The sequence below is a fragment of the Mustela putorius genome, unplaced genomic scaffold, assembly GCF_011764305.1.
Source record: "Mustela putorius furo isolate JIRA1106 unplaced genomic scaffold, ASM1176430v1.1 tig00003853_pilon_pilon_pilon, whole genome shotgun sequence".
Lineage (NCBI taxonomy): Eukaryota > Metazoa > Chordata > Mammalia > Carnivora > Mustelidae > Mustela > Mustela putorius.
In genome coordinates this window covers 84,756,305-84,782,252 of record NW_025422005.1, presented here as the reverse complement: position 1 = coordinate 84,782,252, position 25,948 = coordinate 84,756,305, and the positions used below count along the sequence as shown (strand labels likewise).

At 33.9% G+C, this 25,948-nt stretch overlaps 1 protein-coding gene across 3 annotated transcripts in view; it reads right to left on the bottom strand.

Moving 5' to 3' along the window:
- Positions 1 to 1,868: 1,868 nt before the first annotated feature.
- Positions 1,869 to 25,948, bottom strand: part of AGL (amylo-alpha-1, 6-glucosidase, 4-alpha-glucanotransferase) — a 79,096-nt gene continuing 55,016 nt past the window's right edge. For all 3 annotated transcript variants that reach the window (XM_004775191.3, XM_013047177.2, XM_004775190.3), the window contains 8 exons: positions 25,334 to 25,445; positions 17,559 to 17,694; positions 16,009 to 16,121; positions 14,941 to 15,152; positions 13,697 to 13,794; positions 11,366 to 11,453; positions 11,121 to 11,254; positions 1,869 to 4,381 (listed from right to left, as the gene is read on the bottom strand). In XM_004775191.3, the coding sequence (XP_004775248.1) occupies positions 4,264 to 4,381; positions 11,121 to 11,254; positions 11,366 to 11,453; positions 13,697 to 13,794; positions 14,941 to 15,152; positions 16,009 to 16,121; positions 17,559 to 17,694; positions 25,334 to 25,445 (1,011 nt within the window). In that variant the 3' untranslated portion in view covers positions 1,869 to 4,263. The remainder of the gene's footprint in view (positions 4,382 to 11,120; positions 11,255 to 11,365; positions 11,454 to 13,696; positions 13,795 to 14,940; positions 15,153 to 16,008; positions 16,122 to 17,558; positions 17,695 to 25,333; positions 25,446 to 25,948) is intronic.

Below are 25,948 nucleotides of genomic sequence, written 5' to 3'. Positions count from 1 at the left end.
TTAGCCAAGAGATCGGTTAGTTACCTTATTAAGGCAGATGGGTGCAGACACAGCATTTTGACCAGGTGATACCGGATTATACTTAGACCCAAGCAGAACAAGATCTAATGTTCTTTGTAATCAGACGGCAACTACTAATAGCCATGCTTGACTTATGGATGGATGGTGGTAAGAAATGTGAGGACAAGGACAGAAAATTGCAATTTTGAGGGTCTTCGGAGAGGTGATTTCTAGTAAGAAGACGGTGAATCTTGGTTCTATAATTTATGTGTTGTGTGACTTAGGGCAAGACACTTCAGCAATGTTCTCGTTTATAAAATGGGTATAAAACATTTAGTGTAAAATTGACTGTTACATGGTAGGGGCTCATAAATGTTTATGAAGTCTGAATTTTTTATTCCAACTAATTGGCTATTAAGTTGGACCAAAATGGATTACATACATAATAGCAGCCAAAAACATAAGAATTAGGAAGAATTTCAGCAAGCTAAAAACTGTTTTGAATAAATTGAGACAGCCTATGTTCCTAGATGAGATTAAATATGGTTAGTGTCAGTTCTTACACATTAACTTACAGTGTGAACAAAAGTTTAGTAAAAACAGTTAAGGGAATACTTTTTGGATATGTAAAAGTACTTAAGAAGAACAAAGGGAGGATATATAAAACAGGATTCTAAAGAAAGAGAGTAGGAGATTGGTAAGAAATAGCTCTAAAAATATTAAAACACAATTATTATAATAGATGAGTAACTTCAATAGTATAGCACAGAAATTAGATAATTAAGAAATGTAATCACTATAAGTCATATTCAATTCACGAGTTTGGAATGCAACAGTTTGGAAAAAACCTAAGTAATGTCTTACCTCATTGCTGGTTACTGTTATAAAAAACAACTATTAAATCAGAAAAAATTTTATTAAATTATTGAATGAGGTCGCTTAAATTTTGAAGAGATAGAAGAGTTCACAAAGATAAACATGAAGAGATTTGATTGAAGAAAAATTAAAAGCTTTTGTAAGTTAAAAAAAAAAATCCTCTGACCAAAAATAACAAGGCAAATATTAGGGGAAAAACGGTAGCCAAAAGGATATAGTATCAGTAGTATTAATAATTCAAGGCCTGTACAAATGGAAAAAACAAACAACTTGCTTGACTTTATTATTTTGGCACATTGAGGATCTATATAAATAAGTTTGTCAAGTTTAACAAATAAAAACTCATAAAAACTGATACAAGTTTGGATTTCTATGTAATTCTTATCTGAAGATAGAGATAATTATCTGCAGTAAAAATGAACCAACAGTAATTAAAGGCAAAGACAAAATAGATTAACTTTGGTCATTTGATGTTATTTTGTTTTATATTATAATTGAAAACAACAACAAAGAAAGTGGAATGGAGCATGTGGGTGGCTTAGTCAGTTAAGCATCCAGCTCGGGTCATGATCTCAGGGTCCTGGGATCAACCCCCACTTTGGGCTCCATGTTCAGCGGGGCATCTGCTTGAATTTTCTTTCTCCCTCTCCCTTTGCTCTTCCCCCAGCTCACTCACTCTTAAGTAAATAAATATTAAAAAAAAAAAAAAGACACATGAAACAATCTTATGGCCACTTTTAGGAGGTACACATCTGTATTATATCTGTTCTGGCCTAGAGTATTAGCCTTTAGCAAGTTGATAAAAGGCAAATGAAAAATTTATGGAGGAGTACAAGGTTTCAAGAAATACTAGAGCCTAAAATTCTTCCTTCTCTTTTTGCCCTCCCACATCCCACAAAAAAAATAAGTACTCCAAATAAGCAAGCCCTAAATAAATGGTAGTGGTCAACAGATTAGTTAATTATTAAATAATGGAATGAAATAAAATATGGTCCTTTAGAAAAGATTTTTATTTTCTTGGCACACAGACATAAAAATGACTTTTTTTTACTAGATATAGCAGTTGAAGACATATTGGAAATGAATTACAGTTCACTAGGTTATAATGTCCACAGATATGATGACAGTTCTCATGTTTCCTCAACTATCTTTGAAACTTATTAAATTATTACAGCATACTGGTTATACTGGTAAACTTACTTCTCCTGTTAAAGAGTAAGGTTGATCTGGATTACTGAAAAACCAAGGCACAGAACCATCACCAAAATGTAATATAATTGTACCTCATCCAACATCACTCAGGAATGAAGCATTTTATTTAGGTGTTCTTCAAATGACATTTATCCCTCTGAAGTCTAAAACTGTTATTTTAACTACTTTTGATGGAATAATGTCTAACATGCTTTCTTAAACTTTAAAATAGACCATGCAGATAATCACAATGTTCTTTCCCTAATAGTACTTATTGGAATATCAACCACTTAATTTTCTAGTATAACATGATACCCTTAAAAATTACTAAGGTGGCTAATTGCCTTTCAACCCAATATGGCTATGTCTTAGAAATTATCAACTTTTTTCTATCTATCTATCTGTTTATCTATCCATCCATCCATCCCATTTAACTATCAGCTATTACTTAATTTCATTAAATACATTGGTTTTCAGTTATTTTTCTTACCGCCTTTAATATAAGAGGTTAAGGTAGAGCAACATAATTGCAAAAAACCTTTGACGACTAATGGTTCACTCTCTCAAGGTAGGTCATTCCTTGTAACTGCAAAGGTTAGAAAATTTATACATTGAGCAATGAAGAAGGAAGGGACATTTGGAAACTGATGCGTTTATAGATAGTGACCAGACAACTAAATTTGTAGGATTTAATCTGCTTTAGGTTAGGAAACCAAAAAAGCAAGCTATTAAAACTATTTCTAAAGTAGGGCTAGCTTTGAGGAAGGGTGTGCAGGACACATTAAGTTGCAAGAGCTTTTGAATGTGGGAATCTGACATCTTAAAGTATTCACATATTTTTGCGACCTAGAAGTTTAAGTTACTTGCTTTTCTTATTTTTATTTCTTAGTCATACTGAAGACGGTTGGGTATGTGACCTTTAACCAAGAAAAGTGTTACAGTACCATATTTTATTAACTATAAATATACGACTGAATAATATTAAATAGTAATGAAAGGATTTTTGCAACTATTTTCTTTCAACTTAAAGTACAGTGGTCTTATTTAAGTGTTTTCTTGAGATAAGAACAGTAAAACGATAAAAATTCCATCTGGAGAATAAAGTATTATTCAGAAATATCAACTCATATAAATGTTAAAAACCTATTTCCTTTTATGACTTCAGAATTACGGTCATGAAAAACTTTTTAAATGATTCTACTGAATTCAAGATAACTACTAAATTCATATATTTTTACTATATTAAGATTGTTCTCAATGCTAAGCTTATGAAGCTTTCAGTTAATAGGAAACTAGCATCTACTCTGACCCATCAATACACTCTTACACACAAACCAAAAATAAGTTTTAGAAAAATTAATTTAGCATGTTTTTCTTCAAAGTTCTCATACATATGACCAACAAATGCATTTTGAGAATGTAAACCATCTCATAGTAGGAAACAGGAACTCAAGATTAATTTTATAAAACTTTATAGGAAATAAATTCCTAAATGCTTGTCTTTTTCCATACATCCTATGTATGCATTATTAAAATAAAATTATGGCATTCATTATATTAAAAACATTAATATATTAGTGAAATAAAAACACACAGTGAACATCTGTGCTCCATTTCTGAACATAACATTGTAGATAGGTACTTCCGTGATTCAATATTTGGTTACTATTTATCAAATGCAGTGTGGAAGGTGCTAGGAATAATACAGTAAAAGGTGAGAGAACATTATTTAACTATAGCATATTCTGCATGTATTATTACTAAAGAAAATATAATACCACAATTTGAAGATACTTTTCCATTTCTTTCATTATTACATTCTCATATTTCATTTTTACTTATGTACAGTAGATTACATGATTTTTCTTTTTCAAACTCCAGATCAAACTCTTTATTCCTAGGCATTTCAAGAATTCTTTCTGAATTCAAAAGAAAAACATCCTTTTGTTTATGATAGTTTTTGTTTCTGATTCAAATCAAAAGATACCTCTGTACATTAAAAAAAAAAAAAAAAAAAGAACAACAACAAAAGAAAGACCAGAGCTTTTGAAGTCTTACCTAACTGGGTATCAATATCCTGTGAGTAATATTTTTTTAAATGATTCAAGCCTGTGCATATAAAACATTTACATTATATTTTGACCTTGCACTCCATAACATAAGTGACTGCATACTTAATACATATCCACGAATCAACTATAAGTCATAAAGTGTTTCAAGAACAGTAGCAATTGACCAGGCTTGTGTTTCACAGCTGAATGGACAGTACTGGCCATTCTCATTGGTCAGTTCAGGAAGTCCTTTCCAAGGGGATCTTAAAAAAAGAAAAGACATTTCATGAGCTATAACACATAAATTGTTTGTATTAATGAAATAGGCAATACACTTGGTGCTTTTTCCTTCTAGTATAGTTAAACAATCATAGGTAGTCATTTGCTACAAAATAAAACAGATATCCTTATGATCTATGTATAAAGAATTTAGATTGAAATTATTCTTTAAGGGGTGCCTGCGTGGTTCAGTCATCTAAGCGTCTGCCTTTGGCTCCGGTCAAGATCCTAGGACTGACTCCTATCAGGCTCCCTGCTCAGCAGGAAGTCTGCTTCTCCCTCTCCCTCTGCCTGTTGCTCCCCCTGCTTGTGATCTCTCTCTGGCTATCTCTCTCTCTCTGTGTCAAATAAATAAATAAAATAAAATAAAAAAGTTTTTTTTTTTTTTTTTTTAAGTAATCTCAACCCCTTGGGCTTAGACTCAACCCCAAGACTAAGAGTCACATACTCTATGGACTGAGCCAGCCAAATGTCCCTGGATCTGGGCTTTTAAATAACATTCTTCATAAATACAACAAACAAACAAAAAAGTAAACAAACCAGGGATAGAGAATTGCCCAACTAGACTGGGGCAGGAAAAGTAAAAGATGAGTTTAAAACATTTTATTGGGCCAGAAAGCAAAGTTCTTCCACTTCTGACAAACATCAAATAGCAGAGACAAAATACTGGACAAGGAATATGAAGCAATAATCTTTAAGATACTGGATATTAGGCAACGAAGAACAGTGAACCCTAAGAAATGAGAAAAAAAATGAAGGAAGCCCTATGACTACCATACCTTACAGCCTGGAGGGAGTTTCCAGGACTTGGCACAGGGAAAGGAACACAGGTAGAGCCTTGCAGACTCCTTGAGAGTCCAGGAAAAACACTAGAATTTTCAGGACAGAGTACAAAAAAGGAGAGAACTCTGGAGATATGCAGAGGGTCCCACTCAAGTACTCACCTACCAATCAGTCAACACATATGAGGAAACTAATGAAAGACAGGGAAGGAAACTAACAAAAGATGGGGAAAGAACCTCCTGAAAGAATTAAAGTAGTACCTGACATTTAAACAGGGTCAGCAACAGTGCTTATTTCCACCAGCCAGGTTTGAAAACTTAATAATTTTAGGGATATGAGATAGAGAACTCAGATGGGCCATGACTCATTAGTGGAGAATAATTAGCCCTCGACTAAATGCTGCTCTAGGCAGGCCCAACAAAGCTTAAAATCAGGGGTGCCTGGGTGGTTCAGTCAGTCATGCATCTGCCCTCGGCTCGGCTCATGATCCCAGATTCCTGGGATAAGGCCCTTCATGAGGCTCCCTACTAAGTGGAGAGCTGCTTCCTCCTCTCCCTTTGCCACTGCCCCTGCTTGTATGCTCTTTCTCTCCCTCTGTTGAAGAAATGAAATTTTAAAAAAGTTTTTTTTTTTTTAAAAAAGCTTAAAGTCAAAACCTGAAAGGATCAAACTGTTTCCAAATAATTTAACTGCATTCCAAAACAAAGTTAAGATTATTTATAGAAATACAAAAAAATCTAATACCAAGCAAGGTAAAATTCATAGCTGGAATCTAATAAAACACCAGCAGGTGATAAGTAGGATAATACAACCCATAAGAAGAGAATAATCATAAGTGAAACTAACCCAGATATCAATTACCAGACAAAGACATTAAAATAGTTATTGGAACTGTATTCTATATGTTAAAAATATTAAGCAGAGACATGGAAGATATAAAAAAAGACTGAAATCAAACTTCAAAAGATAAAACTACAATGTATAAAATAAAAAATATACTTAATGGAAATAGTGGCAGATTATATATAAGGATGATAGATTACCAGTCAAAACAATGCAAGACTTCAATGCACTGAAAGAAAAAAACTTGTCAACATTTAATTCTAAGCACAACAAAAATATCTTTCAAAAATAAAGGCAAGGGGTCCCTGGGTGGTTCAGTGGGTTAAAGCCTTTGCCTTCGGCTCGGGTCATGATGCCAGGGTCGGATCAAGCCCCACGTCGGGCTCTCTGCTCAGCAGGGAGACTGCTTCCTCCTCTCTCTCTCTTTCTGCCTGCTTCTCTGCCTACTTGTGATCTCTAGCTGTTGAATAAATAAATAAATAAATGATATTAAAAAAAAAGGCAAAATAAAGACTTTTCTGGCAATATAAGAGCTTAAAGAATTTATCATGAGCAGGCTTGCACTATAAGACATGACAGAGGAGGGCGCCTGGGTGGCTCAGGTGGTTGAGCCGCTGCCTTCGGCTCAGGTCATGATCTCAGGGTCCTGGGATCGAGTCCCACATAGGGCTCTCTGCTCAGCAGGGGGTCTGCTTCCCTTCCTCTCTCTGTGATATCTTCCCTTCCTCTCTCCTACTGTGATCTCTCTCTGTCAAATAAATAAATAAAATCTTAAAAAAAAAAAAAAAGAAAGACATGACAGAGGAATTCCTTAGGCAAAAGAAAATTATACCAGATGGAAACAGAGATATTCATAAACAGATGAACACTGGAAATGGCAACTATGTGAATAGTTGTATAAGACCTCTTTCTGTATTATTTAAATATCTTTAAAAAATAACTGATGACATAAACAGAAAGTAGTAACAATGTTGTGGGGGAACTATAACACTATAATAACTATATATGTAACTATATATATAACTATAATATGCAAAGCAAAATAGATTACAATAATAGCACAAAAGCCTGAAAGGGAGAAGTGGAACTATACTATTTTAAGATTCTTATACTATACCTGAAGATAAACCATGATAAGTTAAAGATGTATATATAAACCTAAAGCAGCCATTTTAAAAAGTAGCAAATTAGCCAACAAAGGAGATAAAATGGAATAAATATATACTGAATAATAAGTATCCAGTCCAAAAGAAGCAGAAAAGAGGAAAAAGCTAACAAAAATGAAAATAAACAGAAAAAAATAGATTTATACTTAACTTTTACCTTACATTAGAGAAAGACAAACAAATTAAACCTAAATTAAGCAGAAGAAGAGAATAATAAAGAGCAGGGTAGAAATCAATAAAACAAAACCCAGAAACAATTGAAAAAGATCAATAAAGCCAAAAATTGGTTCTTTAAGAAGAGCAATAAAATGAATAAACTTTCTAGCTAGGCAGAACAGGAAAAAAAGAGAGAAAATACAACTTACCAGTATCAAGAATGAGAATGTTGGTATTGCTACAGATTCCATAGATAATTAAAAGAATAATAATTCACTTTAGATAAAATCACTTCTTAAATTGTAACAAGTATTTTTGAACTATCTTTTTGAACTATGTATTTAATCATGACAGCAAATAATGAGCTATTACCATAATACAGAGGAAGAAATTTATTTCAGAGTGGTTAAGTAATTTGCTCCAAGTTATATGTAAAGTAAGTAACAAGGACAAATTTGAAATCCAGTCTTGACCCAAAGCTCACACCTGAAGCTAGTATGCTATCAAATGTAGCTATTAGGAAATAGTAAGATATAAAAAAGCAAAGGTAGTTTGAGAAAAAACTGTAGAAAGTAAGGAATTTGCATTTCATTTTGCAGGCAATAGGGAATTACTGAATAAACATAAGACTAAAATTGTGAGAGTTATATTTCAAGCAAATTAATCTTGTTTGAGGTAATATGACAAGATGGAGAGAGGGGGAGACTGGAAGTGTGGAGGCTATTGCCTAGTTCAGAGAAAAGGCTCTGAGTTACAAGTTAGGCAGCAGCAAGAGCAAAGAAGATGGGCTGTTAGCAGAATATAGCAGAATCAAGTCTTGGCAACTAACTGGATGTTCTGGAGAAGTAATGGGGTAAAATTCAAAAGTAACTGGGATGTTTGAGCTTGCAGATCATGCATAATGGTAATACCATAACAGCAGTGGGAAGAAAATCATGTGTGTGGGAGAAGATGAGTGAGGGCAGAAAGATATCCAAGGTAAGAAGTGTATCAGGTAGTTTAAAAGTAGTAGTGAACCTTATGAGAGAATTCAAAGTTTGCTAGAGAATGAAGACATGGGATAGATGAAATATAACAGGAGAAAATGTAGATTTAAAAAAAAGGAAGATTAAGGACAGATTTTTGGAGAGTGAACATAGGTGCCAGGAAGAAAAGCCATTAACAACAGTAAATCGAGATAATAGTGTAGTAGTTAAGAGCACAGCCTATGAAGCAGGTTGCTTAGAGTTTAGTAACAGCTCTAGCAGATTACTTGCCATTTTACTTTGTAGAAATTACTTAGCTTTCTTAGCTTCATTTATAAAATGGAAATAACTAATCATAGCTCATAGCTAAGTTAGTATCCTGTCCACATGACAAGTACTAACTAACATATTAATCCTCAAAACAATCATGGTACATCCATTATATGAGGAATCAGGCCCAGAGAAGTCAAGTAACCTGCCCATGGTGACACACCTAGAGAGTGGAGAAGTGAATAATAATAATAATAATAGGATAATCATAATGATAATAGCTATTTTATATAGTTTCTGGATTAAATGAGTGGTATCATATAAATGCATTTAGAACAATGCCGGGAACACAGTAAGTACTCGGTAAGTATTATTTCCTATTATTATAATTGTTATTAGCGTGAGGTAAACAAGGGGGAACTTAATACAGATGGCATAAGGTTTTTTATGAAAAGAAGAAAGCAACAACTTTAAATAGTATAGGCAGGTCAAAGAAGAGAACTTGGAAGGAAGTCATGGGATCTGGGAATGAGAAAGGATCTTGTTGAAGGGGCGCCTTCGTGGCTCAGTCAGTTAAGCATCTAACTCTTGGTTTTGGCTCAGGTCAAGATCCCAGGGTTGTGAGATTGAGCCCTGCTTTGAGCTCTGGGGAGTCTGCTTGTCACTCTCTGACTCCCTGCTCCTCCCCTACCTAATGTAAATAGAATCTTTAAAAAAAAAAAAAAAAAGAAGCAGCGAAGCAAAGGAAGGATCTTGTTGAGTGGTCACAGAAAGCAAAAGGAATGAGGCTACTCCTATAGGAAGTGTGCTGAGAAGGAAACAGAATGCTAGGACACAGCTAGAAGTAGGAACGGTATGAATGGACTTTATTTAGGATGGGATGACAAATTTCTTTCTAGCTTAAGAAGAAAGAATCAAGTGGAATACCAAGAGAGGATAATTAGTAGAGCGAGATCAGGGAACAGGTGGGAGGAATGGGATCATGGGTAAAGTAGAAGAATGATCCCGGCAGTGCAAGATGATTTTACTTCTCACAGACAAAAGAAAGAAAAATAAATGCAAACAAAAATAAATACTGTGGGGCAATAAAGATAGGTTATAAGAATATTCACCTCACATACAATCAGACTCAATTTCTAGATGAGGAACAAGAATTATGAAAGGGTTGGGTTTTCTGTGACTACATTCAAGTGAATAAAATCAAATTTTGAAAAAAATAGAAAACAACATTCATGGTGATGGATGGCAGCCCTTTGTGTTCATATAATCAAGGAGATAAAATTTATGCTGTTTATGCATAATTATTCTGAGCAATAAGCTGTACATATACAGGCATGCCTTGTTTTATTGTGCCTTGCTTTACTGCACTTTGTAGACACTGTGTTTTTTACAAACTGAAGGTCTGTAGCAACCCAGCATCAAGCAAGTCTATTATAGGCCCATTTTTCCAACAGCATTTGCTCACTTTGTCTATGTGATATTTTGGTATTTCTCACAGTATTTCAAACTTCATTATTATTTTATTTGTTATGGTGATCTGTGGTCAGTGATTATGATTTGCTGAAGACTCAGATGATAGCACTTTTTAGCAATAAAACACTTTTAAACTAAGGTATGTACATTGGTTTCTTTAGACATAATGCTATGGCATATTAAATAGATCACAGTACAGTGTAAATGTAATTTTGACATGCACTGGGAAACTGAATAGTTTATTTGACTCACTTTACTGTGATTTTTGCTATACTGCAGTGGTCTGGAACTGAACCCACACTATCTCCAAGGCATGCCTATATTTAGGTTTAATCTAGATTTGGGAAATTAGGATAGCTTTTGACTATATACATATATATCATCTTACAAAGACATATAACTCTGACACTATCTCTAATAATTATGACAAAGGAGGTGACAAATGGATTTGAAATAATAGCAAAAACCAAACCTGATATTTTAATTATAGTAAAACATTTCTGAAAATTATTCATTGATATATCTTTATTTTTAATTTATTTTTAAATTAGTCTAAATAAAAAATTAACATACAGTATTATATTAGTTTCAGTTATACAATAGAATGAACCAGCATTCTATACATTACTCAGTGCTTATTAAAGTAAGTGCATTTCTAACCCTTTTCACCTATTTCACTCATCCTTCCCCTGTACCTCCCCCATGACGACCACATATGTCTTTAAATCATTTAACTCAAAGGGCCCGGCCTGAATACTTTTAGTTTTTGTATTTATTCTGTTTTAGTCACACCCCCAAATATCCACTGTATTTAAAAAATCAGACTATTCCACATGTATAAATCATGCAATATCATCTTCAAATTAAAATAAATAGTAACCTAAAATAATTAAAGGAAGGTGACAATTATATCATTGAACTTGTCATACTAAAAGAGTAAAGCTTTCAAATTTCACTGGGATACCTAGAGAATATGGAAATGAATTTTAAGGAATTGTTATTTACCTAATATCTAATAAACTGACTAAACACTAGTTATGGAAATTACATGACCCCTGATGACTTACCTCTCAAGATGAACGTAGTGTCGGGAAAGAATGTTTTTAACCAAAAACACAGTCTTGGCATTAGCCTCAGGACCCATCAATTTGGAAAAATATAATTTTGCACGAAGAAAATACCCAACGGGCCACAGCCACTCCTAAAAAAGGGTGATTTAAAAGTAAAGAAAAAATTAAAACTGTGAATACCTTTAAAGCTATTTGAAAAATAACTTCAACCGAAAACTCTGAAAAGAGAATGAAATTCTTACAGGTCCTTGGTGATAATTGAAACCTTTAGCAAGATTGTAGTTGTCATTGTCTAAGGCATTGTCATAAATTCCACAGTAAACCATATCACTGCAAAATGATTGAAATTTAGGTTAGAAAAAGATCAGTTATTACACAAGAAGCATTAGAAAGATTTTTCAATAGCAAAAGTAAGAGAAATAATAAAATTATTTTGCCTTCCAAATCTATAGAATAAGCTCATCATCTATCAAACCTTAAATTAGTATATACTGAGTTTAGAATACTTTGGGGTTTTTTTTTACAACCCATTTAAAAAATTAATTAATTAGCTAATTAACTAATTTCTAAGTAAGCTCTACACCCAATGTGGGACTTGAACTCATGACCCTGAAATCAAGAGTCACATGCCTTACTGACTGAGCCAGCCCAGCACCTCCAGAATACTTTAACAATGTGTTAGGAAATGATTAACAAATAGATACTGGCTAATAAAAAAAAAAGATATAAATATGAAATAAAATAAAAAATAAAAAATATATATAGTATTCAGGTATCTTGCCTTCAAGGAGTTAGTCCGACACTAAATATTAGTTAAAGTCAATTATTTTACTAAGCTTCTCATATACTGATGATGACTAAAATACACACAAAATAACTTTAATTAGTAAACATTAGAGATACATTTTTATTAATTATTATATATGAAAGGTTTTTTTAAAAAAATATTTTATTTATTTATTTTACAGACAGAGATCACAAGTAGGCAGAGAGGCAGGCAGAGAGAGAGCCAGGGAAACAGGCTCCCTGCTGAGCAGATAGCCCGATGTGGGGCTTGATCCCAGGACCCTGAGATCATGACCTGATCCGAAGGCAGAGGCTTTAACTCACTGAGCCACCCAGGTGCCCTAGGTTTTTTTTTTTTTTTAAAGATTTTATTTATTTGATACATAGAGAGAGATCCCATGTAGGCAGAGAGGCAGGCAGAGAGAGAGGGAAGCTGGCTCCCCACTGAGCAGAGAGCCTGATGCGGAACTCAATCCCAGGACCCTGAGATCACAACCTGAACCGAAAACAGAGGCTTAACCCACTGAGCCACCCAGATGCCCAGAAAGGTTGTTTTTTAAACTTGTCCATGAAGTTATTTTAAAACTAACTAAAATTGGAATAAGTTTTTTTTAAAAAACCTAATTAAAATAGATACTTATCAAATTACAAATAGCAACCAAATAGACATAGAAAATTTATATACTTACAAACTTAACAAACTATTACAAACTTATAAAGACACATAATACAGATATGTTTTTGTAGACATAAAGAGATAATACAAGAAAGTTATCTGTAGTCAGTTTAATAAATTATCAATTTTTTTCTTTTAGTGAGAGGCAGAACTTGCTACATGAGTAAGCTTGAACTGTAGGTTCCAGTGGTTCCTAACACCCCTGAAATTATGAAGAACACCTCAGAATGTAGATACACACAAAAAGTCTGCATCTCAAGACTGAAATGAGTACATAGTAAATTAGGAAAATTCTTCAAAGGTAAGGATATTATATAGAAAAGGGTCTCTGCCATATATTGATATAGAAAGCAAATTATGTTGGGTATCAAGCTTTAAAGGAAAACAACAAAAGACAAACAGGAAGGTCATTAGAAACTCAAGAAAAAACAAAAGTTGGAAAAGAAAAATATAACATGGCATAAACACATAATCAAAATAAAAACAAAGTCAGTTAATGGTTTAAATAAAAACAGTGGGGTAATTATATAGAAAGGATGGAAATGGTTGGTAGTAAGGTGAGGAGAGAGTTACTCTTTTATCTGTCATCATTAGAAGTAATCAATTAATGTCTAATATTTTTAAAAAACTCAAGGAACATCTGTATACACATAGTATTTAGAAATATGGAGGGAACTACTGGGAGTTAACAACTTGGAAAATAAAGACTGTCTCTAAGGAGACAATATGTCTATGCTTCCAATGTCCATAATAATCATGTATTACTTTTATAATCAGAAAACAATAGGCATTAGGAAATAGCCATAATGTATTAGTTTTATAAGCTTAAAACTCTTACTAATTACTCAATATAGGACAAGCATTATGAATACTGATATTTAATGAAGATACAGGTGGTATTTTTAAAAACTGTTTGAACGCAATTTCAGAGAGTGTGCTGACAACCAAAAAAATTAGGGCTGATGCAATATAATATCTACAACATTCTTAATACTTATACTCCAATTTACTCTGGGTCAAAAGTTTTCATGCCAAGATTAAATATAATTAAATATGATTATTTATTATATACCATATGAACAACATTTTTAAGATTTATATTTTAACTTACTCTGGATCCAAAGTTTTCATGCCAAGGGGACCAAGCAATTTTTTTTCTGCAATCTCCAGAGCTTTCCATGCTTTTTCTGCAGTAAAGAGCTCAGGGGCCTAATGAATGTCAAAAACAAATATTCAAACTTTCGAAGCTCACAAAAGAATTAGTTTTCACCCACAGTGGAACATAAACTATTCATAAACTTGGAAATGAAAACTATTTAAAAATTTAGTGTGGGTTGAATTGGTTTTGAGCACAGATGCCTAACCAGATCTAATGGTAAGGGGCTGACTCAGAAGCACTGTTCTTGGCCTTAGAAGGTAGGAAAGATGCTAGAGGTGATTATTTCCTTGTGTCATTTTAAGAACGTGTATGAGCTCCAAAGGAAGTTTCCACAGCTACAATGAAGGCAGAGCACATGTAAACACATCTAATTCATTTTTCAGAAGATTTATAATAGCTTCCTTTAAGTGTATCTGGTAATTGTTTTTGCTTTTGGGGTTATAGCAAAAAATAGAAATAACTTGCATTCTAACAGCATGAGTAAATTTATTTGTGATATGGAGAAGGAGAGAAAGCATATTTAGTACTCTTTTCGATAAGGTAGAAACAGCTAAGCAGGCACAGAAGGGCACACACCTTCTCTGTTTTACTGTCCTTATAGTTTACTTTTAGACTAAGTAGAGATAAAATAAAGGGAGTCTAGAATTCCTGGCTAGATAGAACATATTACAGCAATACAATGAAGGAAACCGAGTACGAGTTGAAGCTACTCACATTAATTCACCAGTCTAAAGCTTCCCAAGTAGGTGTTGAGGTACTACTGGTCATTGCACAGGTGTGCCGAAATACCCAGGCCTTCAGCTTTCCACGCAGTGGGTGGGCCCGTGGCTAACTAAAGCAGTTGGACCTGGCACCACTAACCTAATCCATTTTGTCCAGTATTTGCTGTACAAATACCATTATTTTCTATGTGTGCTATCATATGAAAAACACTGGGAAGCACTTTATTAGTTGTCATCTGTTATTTTCTGTTTTTTTGATGCTAGATGTTGTAGGTTAAGGGTGGTATGCACAAGGTTTTATTAATTTAGAAAGACTGTATTAAACTAGCTAGCAAACAGTATACTTTTTGGCAAGTAAATGAGTTTGAAAACAAATGGGAATAAAAAACTAAATATACTCTAAATAAATAAATAAAATCTTTAAATATACTCTATCATAACATTTCTGAAATTTGAAAATAACAATTCACTTACTACAACCATTGCTATGGTAAAATTAGGCCTGAGTTGATAGTCACACCAAGGGCTTGAAGCTCCATAACTATCTTTGTATATGCCACGTTTGTGAACCAGATTAGGATGCTTTTCATTAGAATCTGAAGGGTCTTCTGACACATGAAACAACTTTTCGAAGTTGGCTTGTATTTTTCTGTTCCACTCCTCATATGAGACTGTCACAACCTTTCCTGAAACATGAGAAAAGACTTGGCAGTTTTCAGCATTCTAAGAAAGCCATATATTTAGTTACAGCCGAAGAGTAATATTTAGGCAATAAATTATCCACTTTTTAAAAGTATCAGGGTCTTTTAAAGGACAGTAGCCTGAAATTTAAAATTATCGTTCATTGTATTACCAGAAAGGATTAGATTCCATCAAATGATCCCAGATTTGTCTTTGTATCACTCTTAACATGTTTGATAAAGTTACATGTATTGTGCACTTGAAATGAGGCTAGTCTGAATTGAGAAGTGCCAGAAGTGTAAAATATATACCGGATTTCAAAGAAAATACTCCTCCCAGAAAAGAATGCAAAGCAGCTCATGAATAATTTCATGCTGATTACATGCTGAAATAACATTCAGCATATATTGAATTAATAAAATGTATTATCATAATCAATCTCCCCTATTTCTACTTTTTAAAATGAGACTACTAGAAAATTTAAAATTATATATGTGGCTGAAAAAGATAATATATATGGCTCAAATTATATTTCTTTTGCATAGCACAGTTGTAGAAAAAGAGATGTAAAGATTTCATAAGTGTTCACAAAAATGCAACTTGCTCACAGTCACATTAAGGACAAAGAAAAGCATAGTAAGACAGTGACTATGATGCTTGTCATATCTCAGGTCAAAGTTGCTGCAAAAATATGGTTAGTCACCAGGTTTGTTACATTTATACTAGGAAATTAACGTTTTTTCTTTCTTCTTAATCTTAAGGGTTTCTAATATTAGTTCATAGACTCAAATGATGATTACACAGATTAAGAGTACAGACAGTATATTCAAAGTTTCTTTTTAAATAAAATAAATAGCTTACCATGTCTTTTTACTGTGACTTCATGATAAGGGAAAATTCTTTTTTTGGATAATTCCAGCAACCAACGGACAGCAGATTTACTCAGGCCCACAATTTCCACAGCAGACCCATCTCTAAAATTAAAATAAATTTTATTCTAGGAGTTGGAGTCATTTAAGCACTACTTAAAGGGCATTCAATAAAAAATTTTGATGAATTATATGCTATAAAAATAATTATCTATAAAAAACCCTCACTTTATGGAAATGTATACTACATATATAAGAAATCACTCCTCTTACTATTTAGCCATTGCTTACCCTCTTAACAATTAAAAAAAGTTCTATGAAGTGGAATGGTGATTATGGAGTTTAAGGAGATGGCAGCTGGAAAAGGTAGGGGTGAGGAACCAGAGAATACTGAAATAGAGCACCAGAGAAAAGATAGCAAACTTGGGAGATAAGGCTGGATAAAGCCAGGGAAGATACACATAATCTGAAAGCCCATTTTTAAGAAAAATGAAAGGGAAGTATAAGATCTAATAATGTACCAAAATAAACATGTTTTAAAAACAATTTGCAAAGCATGTAACGACACATAAAATTAAATGATTTTTTTCACAAGTCTGACTGAAGATAAAATTTGGAATAAGAAAATAGTTTCTCAGACTTAATACTTTTTTTTTACTTAATTAATTTTTCATTTTTTAAAAGTAGGCTCCACACTAGGCATGGAACCCAATAAAAGGGCTTAAACTCATGATCCTGAGATCAAGACCTGAGCTAATATCAAGAACCAAATGCTTAACCAGCTGAGCCCTCCGGGCATCCCTAGTATGTAGTATTAAGCATTTGAAACCATAAAAAGAAATGATGGGATAAAAGATTAATAAAAAAATATTAGGGGGGAAAAGGGCTCAGAAATTAAAAGTATTCCATAAAGAACAGGATCTGGGCATTTTCTACATTTATAAACGATGGGCATAATGAAATATTTACAATGAAAGCAGTTCAGGTTAAGATAAGATCTTAATGACAGGGATAATGAATCACAAAACTTTCCTTTGAGATGCTTGTAGAGAATCACCCATGAGAATTTCCAGAAAAGAACAAAGAGCTTTACTTGATGACTTGTAACAAGAGAGTTATATTGTAGGAGAGAAAGGAGTGAGTGGAAGAGGAAGTAGGAGGGAGGAAGGGAGAGTTTGACTGATTGACTTTTTATAAAGATCATTTACTTATTTATTTATTTGAGAGAGAGTGTGTGCACTCGTGTGTGAGTCCGTGAGTGGTGGAGGAGACAGAATCTCAAGCAGATTCTGCACTGAGTGCAGGGCCCAGCGTGGCGGTGGGGGGCGGGGCAATGTGGGGCTTGATCTCACAACCCATGAGATCATAACCTGAGCCGAAACCAAGAGTTGGACGTTTAACCTACTGAACTGCCCCACATTTTGACTGATGACTTTTGACTGATGACTAACCATGAAGACTTCATGGTTAATAGAATAAAAGACTCCACAAGTGGTTTTAAAAAAGGTATTATTATACAATTACCATACAAATAAATATTACCTTGGAGTGGCAGGGATTCCTCTGTTTCTAGCTCTGTCACTTTCTCCCATTTTATCCATCCAGGTGCCACAATTTAAGCGATTTCCTCCATAAACAAATCCTGTTTCTTCGTCAACCCCTGCGGTTATATTAAAGCCTGAAAAAGCAAAATAGAACACTTATAAAATCGGATAGGGATATAATAAACTAGGAAAACTACTCCTGAGAGCAATGTGGTAATACCTTAAAAGTTGAAGATGCGCATATTCTAAGTAATTTCATTTCTAGATATGTACTTTAGAGAGATCCTTACCTATGTGCCTATGAAGGTATGTACATGGATATTCAATGCAATGTGTTTGTATTAGCAAGAAAATAGTCACTGAGCAGAGGAGTGAATAAACACAGTGGTTTATTCATATGTGGAAAACTCACTATACCATTTAAAAGTAATGAACTGGATTTACAATGCATCATAACTGATAAGACCTCAAAACAAAAAGATCAAGCAAACAAGTGGCAAAAGGATATGTATAATAAGATACTTTTTCTTAGAAGTTTAGATATAGATAATACTTATATAACCATGTATGTTGATATGATTATGTCTAATATGATAATACTTGATAAAATTTAAAAACATAAAAGTTATATGTATATATTATAGTGTATTTATAATATACTGGCTACATACTATATAATATGCTACGTGAATAATGTAGTATATAGAATAAATACATGATACAAATCATATGTAATTTACACATACTCAAACACAAACTCATAAAATACAAATACATACATGGCAAAAAAAAAAAACCCTGATTATAGCATAGTCATTAATTCTAGAGAGGGAGGAAAGAGAGAGAGAGATAAAGATGAAGCTTCAGATACATTTGTAATGGTTTATTTCTTTACAAAACAAAAAAGAAAGATCTGAAGAAAATATGACCAAATGTTAAATATCTGTCTAATTTTATTTCTAGGCTAAAGGTGTAATTTATATTATTATTTTCTCTTACTGAAATGTTTCAGTAAAACCTAAAATCTTATTTAAAAACTACAATTATTCACAGATATCACAAAAAATGTTCTTTTAAATATAAAATCAATTTCTATTTTGTTCCCTAAGTGAAGGATAAAAAAAGTATCAGTGATTCTTACTGGTTCAATCATATATACAATTTGTATGTTACCACTACAAACACTAAATTAAATAAAGGGGGTTAACTACTGTTTAAAATATAATTTAGAACATGTAAGAAGGAATTTAAGTTCTTTTTTTTTTTTTTTAAGATTTTATTTATTTATTTGGGAGACAGAATTGGAGAGAGCACAAGCAGGGAAGAGGGAGAAGCAGGCTACTTGCTGAGCAGGGAGCCTGAAGCTGAGCTCAATCCCAGGACCCCAGGATCATGACCTAAGCTAAAGGCAGATGATTAACCAACTGAGCCACCCAAGCGCCCTAGAATTTAAGTTCTTCAGTCTAACATCAAAATTTGCCAATGAGTTAGTGAGTTACCTGAAATATCTGAAATAGATCACTTAAAATGATTATCATTTTACATTAAAAACAAAGATCACTTAAAATGATTATCATTTTACATTAAAAACAAAGATCACTTAAAATGATTATCATTTTACATTAAAAACAATCATGTTTACAAAAAAAGTCCACAATCCTATTACCCCAACAAAACTATTACATTTATGTATTCCTTTCTAGTCTTTTCACATAATAATATTTTCATAAATATTTCATATCAACGATTTTTCATGTATTACATTCAACACCCATAAGTCCTTAATATTTTATAGTCCTTAATATTTATATTATATTAATATTATACAAATCATTTCTATTTATTTATTTATTTATTTTTTAATTTATTTGACAGCAAGCAGGCAGAGAGGCAGGCAGAGAGAGACAGAGAGAAGTGGAAGCAGGCTCCCTGCTGAGCACAGAGCCGATGTGGAGCTCGATCCCAGGACCCCAGGATCATGACCTGAGCCGAAGGCAGAGGCTTTAACCTACTGAGCCACCCAGGTGCCCCAATATTATACAAATTATAAAAATTATGATTTGTAGGAATTACAGAATTTTTCATTCAAGTCAATGTAAACATTTCCTGTTAAACATAAAGACTGTTTCATCCATTTATGTGATTGTAAGCAATGTTATGATCAATATCATGTAATATCACTTTTTTATGTGTTTTAGATTATTTCATGGACTAAAGTCCCAGGAGTGGAATAAATTCATGAACAAAAACATGAATATTTTATATCTCAGAAAACATATTTGGGTATCTATCTATCTATCTATCTCCAGGTTGCTTTCCAAGAAGAATGAGTCAATTAACAATGTCATCTGTAGTATCTGAATACCTCTCAAAACTAAAAACAGTTATTTGTTTCTGTTTGTTATAGACTGAATTGTATAAACACCCAAATTCATACGCTGAAGTCCTAAACCCAGTATATCAGAATGTGACTTTATTTGGAGATAGTAATCTAAAAAGTTAATCACATTAAAATAAGGTCATTAGCCTGGGCTCTAATCCAGTTTGACTGGTATCCTTGTAAGATAAGGAAATTTGGGCACAGACAATGCACAGAAGGAAGCTGATGTGACAATACAGGGAGAACACCATGTAAACATGAACATGGCCATCTACCAGCCTCGGAGAGGGGTCTGGAAGAGATCTTTCTCTCATAGCCCTAGGGCCGAGTCAACCCTGCCAAGACTTTAATTTTGGACCCCTCACCTCCAGAAGTGACAGACCATATTTCTGTCATTTAAACCACCCAGTGTGTGGTACTTTGTTACAGCAGTCCCAGTAAATGAGTACATTGTTTTTTGCTAATAGCAGACTTACACTACTATGTGCCATGCACTGTACTAAGTGCTTTAACATACTTATATCATTGAATCCTCATGTCAACCTTAGGAGGTAGGTGCTATTATTATCTTTCTTTTACAAATACAGATGAGAGAGGCAAAGAGAAGTTAAAACTTATGCAACAGAGCATAGCTAGAAAATGAGTAGAGGGGAATTTTAAGATAGCAAGTCTGCATATGTTAAAAAAAAAAAAGATAGCAAGTCTGCTTCTAGCATTGGTGCTTTCATTTATGCTATGCTCTCTCTTATGATAATTTACTGGGGAAAAGTGGTGACCCACTTTAATATTAATTTGTTTGAGTACTGGTAAGACTGAATGCTTCTCTTGTGTTTACCCCAGGACCCTGGGATCATGGCCTGAGCCGGAAGCAGATGCTTAACGACTGAGCCACCCAGGCACCCCAGGTCTAAATTTTTTAGTAGCTGAAATAAAGAAAACAGTAAAGGGACTAAATAGTAGATGGATATGGCTGAAGAATGAATTAGTGAGATGGAAGATCAGACTAAAAAATTTCCAGAGGCAGCAGGAATGGATAAGAAAAAAATAGATAAAAGGGAAAAAAAATATATTTTTTCTTAAAAATATAAGAAAGGAGCTAAAAGCTGTGTGGGTAGACACAAACAAGAAGATATCCAAATAATAGTACTCCCTGAAAGCATAAAGAAAAGAAAAAGCTGAAGAAATAAAATGACAAATATTCCAGAAATAAGAGAAGATATCGGATTGAAAGGGCTCATAGAATGCCAAATGAAACAGATAAGAAAAGTTAGAATAAAATCCTGAATGAAAACAAAGAGATGGTTCTGAAAGCTTCAAGAACGAAAGAATAGATCACTACTAATGGAACAAGATAAAGGTCAACAGAAAATAATTGGATGCAAGAAGACAATGGAATAATACTTTTTAAAATATTGAAGGAAAAGAACTTAAACTCAAGTGCATTATGTCATTTAAATGTGAGAACATAATAAAAAAATTTCCAGTCATACAGGGCCTCAGAAGTTCTGACACATAAATTCCAACTTTAAAAACACTTGGGATGCCTGGGTGGTTCAGTTGTTAGGCGTCTGCCTTCGGCTCAGATCACAATCCCAGTGTCCTGGGATGGAGCCCTCCATCGGGCTCCCATCTACTCCCCCTGCTTGTGTTCCCTCTCTCACTGTCTCTCCCTCTCTGTGAAATAAATAGATAAAATCTTTTAAAAAAAAGTAAAAATAAAAACACTCTTGAAGATAGTGCTCGTAACACAATGGAAACAACTATAACCTTAGAGATCACACATGCTTTTTTACTGGGCACTGTTCTGAGAGGTTTCATAAGTAACAAATAAATGAGATTAATTCATTGAATTAACTCAAATAAATAAATCTTGGAGGATGTTGTAAGAGAGATGGATAGAAAAGATGATCAAAGTACATATAAAAGTTTATTGCTCCCTAAAAAAAGAAATAACCCAAGAAAAGAGAATGAAAAAGTCAAGTCAAAATAATTCATTAAAATACAAATGGGGCACATGCTAAATTACTTGTTTTGTTAGGAATCAGTTGGTACAGTTATATACATATAGGTCTTAGGAACAAAAATCATAAGGACAAGATGAGTGGATTAAAACGGAATGTGTTGGTTCTTCTTTATTTGTAAAAGGCAAGCCTACAAAGTTAATAAATGTGAGACATTATCTTTGTGACACGAGGGTGGGATAGGATTTCTGAAATAAACTACAGTGAAGGACATCATAGATAAGGTCAATTTGGCTTTTAGTGGGAATATAGACTAATGTAATCATTATGGAAAGAAATTTGGTAGTATTTAATCAAAGAGCATACGAGTATAGTGTATGAGCTCTGATACAGTAATACCAAGTGAAAGAAGCCAAACACAAAGTACAAATACTGTATGTTTCCATGTATATGAGGTACACAGAACAGTTAAATATTTAGATGCAGAAAATAGAATAGTGGTTACTAGGGGTTAGGGGATGAGAGAATGGGGTTATTGTTTACTAGGTACAGAATTTCAGTGTGGGATGATGAAAAATTTTGGAAATGGATAGCAATGATGGTTACACAACAATGTACTTAAAGCTCCTGTGTACTTAAAATGGTTAAAATGGGGGCGCCTGGGTGGCTCAGCGGGTTAAGCCGCTGCCTTCGGCTCAAGTCATGATCCTAGAGTCCTGGGATCGAGCCCGGCATCGGGCTCTCTTCTCAGCGGGAAGCCTGCTTTTCTCTCTCTCTCTGCCTCCCTCTCTGCCTACTTGTGATCTTTCTGTCAAATAAATAAATAAAATCTTTGAAAAAAATGGTTAAAATGATATATTTTATGGTAAAATGATAAATGTGCATTTTGCCTCACACACAAAAAACATCAATAGTAAAAAAAGAAAAAACCCAATAATCCAATTAGAAAATGGGCAAAAGACACAGACTTCATCAAAAAGAGATACAGATGACAAATAAGCACATGAATAGATAGATGTTCAATACCATTAGTCATTAGGGAAATGCAACTTAAAACCACAACATATAGTGGTATACACAACCACCAGAACAGCTTAAAAAATGATTAATATCAAATGCTGCTGTGGATGTGGAGAAGGTGGGTCTCTTCAGTTTGTTCGGGGGAATGTAAAAAGATACAGCTAATTTGGAAAAAAGTTCAGCAGTTTCTTATAAAACAAAATACATATGACCCAATCATATTCTTGGGCATTTGTCCCAGAGAAATAAAAAATTTATGTTCACTCAAACACCTGTATATAAATGTTTATATTAGCCTTATTTATATTAACCAAAAAATGGAAAAAACCAAAATGTCCAACAGATGAAATGTTACATTCATGAAAGAGAATACTGTGGAGCAATACAATGGAATAAACTATTGATACATGCAACAGCTTGGAGGCATCTCAAAGGGAATTATGTTTAGTGAAAGAATCAATATCAAAACGTTGCATACTATATAATTCCATTTTTATATATATTCCTTTTTAAAAAAAGATTATTTATTTATTTATTTGACAGGGACAGAAATCACAAGTAGGGAGAGAGACAGGCAGAGAAAGACGGGGACAGGCTCCCTGCTGAGCAGAGAGCCTGAGCAGGCCTCGATCCTAGGACCCTGAGACCATTACCTGAGTTGAAGGCAGAAGCTTAACCCACTGAGCTACCCAGGCGCCCCTCATCTATATATATTCTTAAAATGATAAAACTATAGAGATGCAGAACAGACTAGCAGTTGCCAGAGACCAGAGGTTGTTGGTGTGACTCTAAAGGGGTAGCATGAGGAAGACCTCTGTGCTTATGGAGCAGTTTGGTATCTTGACTGTGCTAGTAGTTACATGAAGCTATACACAGGGCAAAATTACACAGAACCATATACACATATGCTCACACACCAATGAGTAATATAAAAATAGTTAAAACTGAATATGTTCTAAAGTCTAGTTAACTAATGTCAGTTTCCTGATTTTGATATTGTACTACAGTAAGATACACAGTAAGGTAAGATATCCTCATTGGGAAAACTGGATGAAGGCTTCAGAATATTCTTATCTATAATTTTTGCAACTTTTTTTCCCTTTTCTTTCTTTCTTTCTTTTTTTTTTTAAATATTTTATTTATTTATTTGACAGAGAGAGTGAGCACAGGCAGATAGAGTAGCAGGCAGAGGCAGAGGGAGAAGCAGGCTCCCTGCTGAGCAAGGAGCCCGATGTGGGACTCAATCCCAGGAGGCTGGGATCATGACCTGAGCCGAAGGCAGCTGCTCAACCAACTGAGCCACCCAGGTGTCTAACTAGGTTCCACACCCAACCTGGAGCCCAAACCCATGACCTTGAGATGAAGACCTGAGCTGAGATCAAGAGTCAGGCACTTAACTGACTGAGCCACCCAGGCGCCCTATTTTTTGCAACTTTCTATCAGTCTCCAATTCTTTCAACATTAAGAAGTTAAAAAAATCTATATGTACATAAAACAGTATATGTTTTGCAGAACATAACACAAAAATGTATATGTACTGTATGCTCCGCATATGTCTGTGCATTACTTCCTGTTTCTAAAGGGTAATAAAATAAATTATCATTAGTCTTGCACTGGCTGGTGATGATAGTGTGCCACAAAAATAAGAATATGATGAACTTCTAAGAGGATAAAAAAGTGTATCTATTCTAACTCTGTAGATGAAACTTTTTACAAAAAGAATTTTCTAATAGCCCAAATTAGAGACTGATTGTAGATGAAATCTTAGTAGCTGTGTGACTCTACTGTGTGACTCTTAGCCACTTAGTAGCTGTGTGACTCTAGGCAAGCTACTCTGCTTCAGTCATCTCATCAGTACAAACGGGAACACTACAACTCACCCCCAATGTTCTTGGGAGTATAAATGAGAGTAACATAGGTAAAGAAGTTAGCATAATGCCTAGCACATAGTAAGTACTTATTATTATAATTATAAATGCAACCACCAAAATTACCTTTCAAATTAGCTGACAAAATATATTAAATTTTATTTTTCCTCTAGAAGCTAAACTAAACCCGTGAGATCAGGACTGTGTTAATTTTTCTCACTGTTATATTCTGAAGTTTTTTTTTTTTTTTTTTTTAAAGATTTTATTTATTTACTTGAGAGAGAGACAGTGAGATAGAGCATTAACGAGGAGAAGGTCAGAGAGAGAAGCAGACTCCCCATGGAGCTGGGAGCCTGATGCGGGATTCGATCCCAGGACTCCAGGATCATGACCTGAGCCGAAGGCAGTCGTCCAACCAACTGAGCCACCCAGGTGTCCCTATTCTGAAGTTTTATACACAAATAAAATATTAGTCAAATATATGAACAATTAGAGGATTTAATTCCACATCATCAGTAAATCTTTACTATGTAAAGTTATGTACCTTCATCCTTCATGTTTCGATCTATCTGCGGACCAGCATTCCTTTCTCGGAATTGTATGCCCTGCATATGTCTCTGCATTATTTCCTGTATTACTTCAAACAATGGTTGATCCTGTTTGAGACATAATGGATATTAATTCTGTTAGAAATTACATTTTTCTTACCTTCTCTCAAATCCCACAACTGATTTTCTGAAACATATATTTTCTGGGGAAGAAATGGGGGTCACGGGTGAGACTGGGGAAAGAAGGAGCTCTTATACACCAAATCGTAGAATCAGCCTTTGGCATATGAATATTTAACATATTGTAGTTTTGACTATTCATGTCTGTGACATGAAATCGTTTGTAATTTTGCTGACACACAAAAATGATTCTTGTGAATTTGTGTAATTTCTATTAGAACGAATTGTGTAGCTAATAAATGTATCTATCTTATACAGAGATCTAAACTTTCAATCAGCATTGCTGTTCTTACTCATTCACATATATAGTCAGGGGGGTAAATTACACACTAAAATGATACTTTAGGTAAAAACTTTTTTTGAAAGATGTTCTTTGAATATCTCATGATAGAAACATCATGGGGACACAGACCTCTGCTAACTCTAAGGTG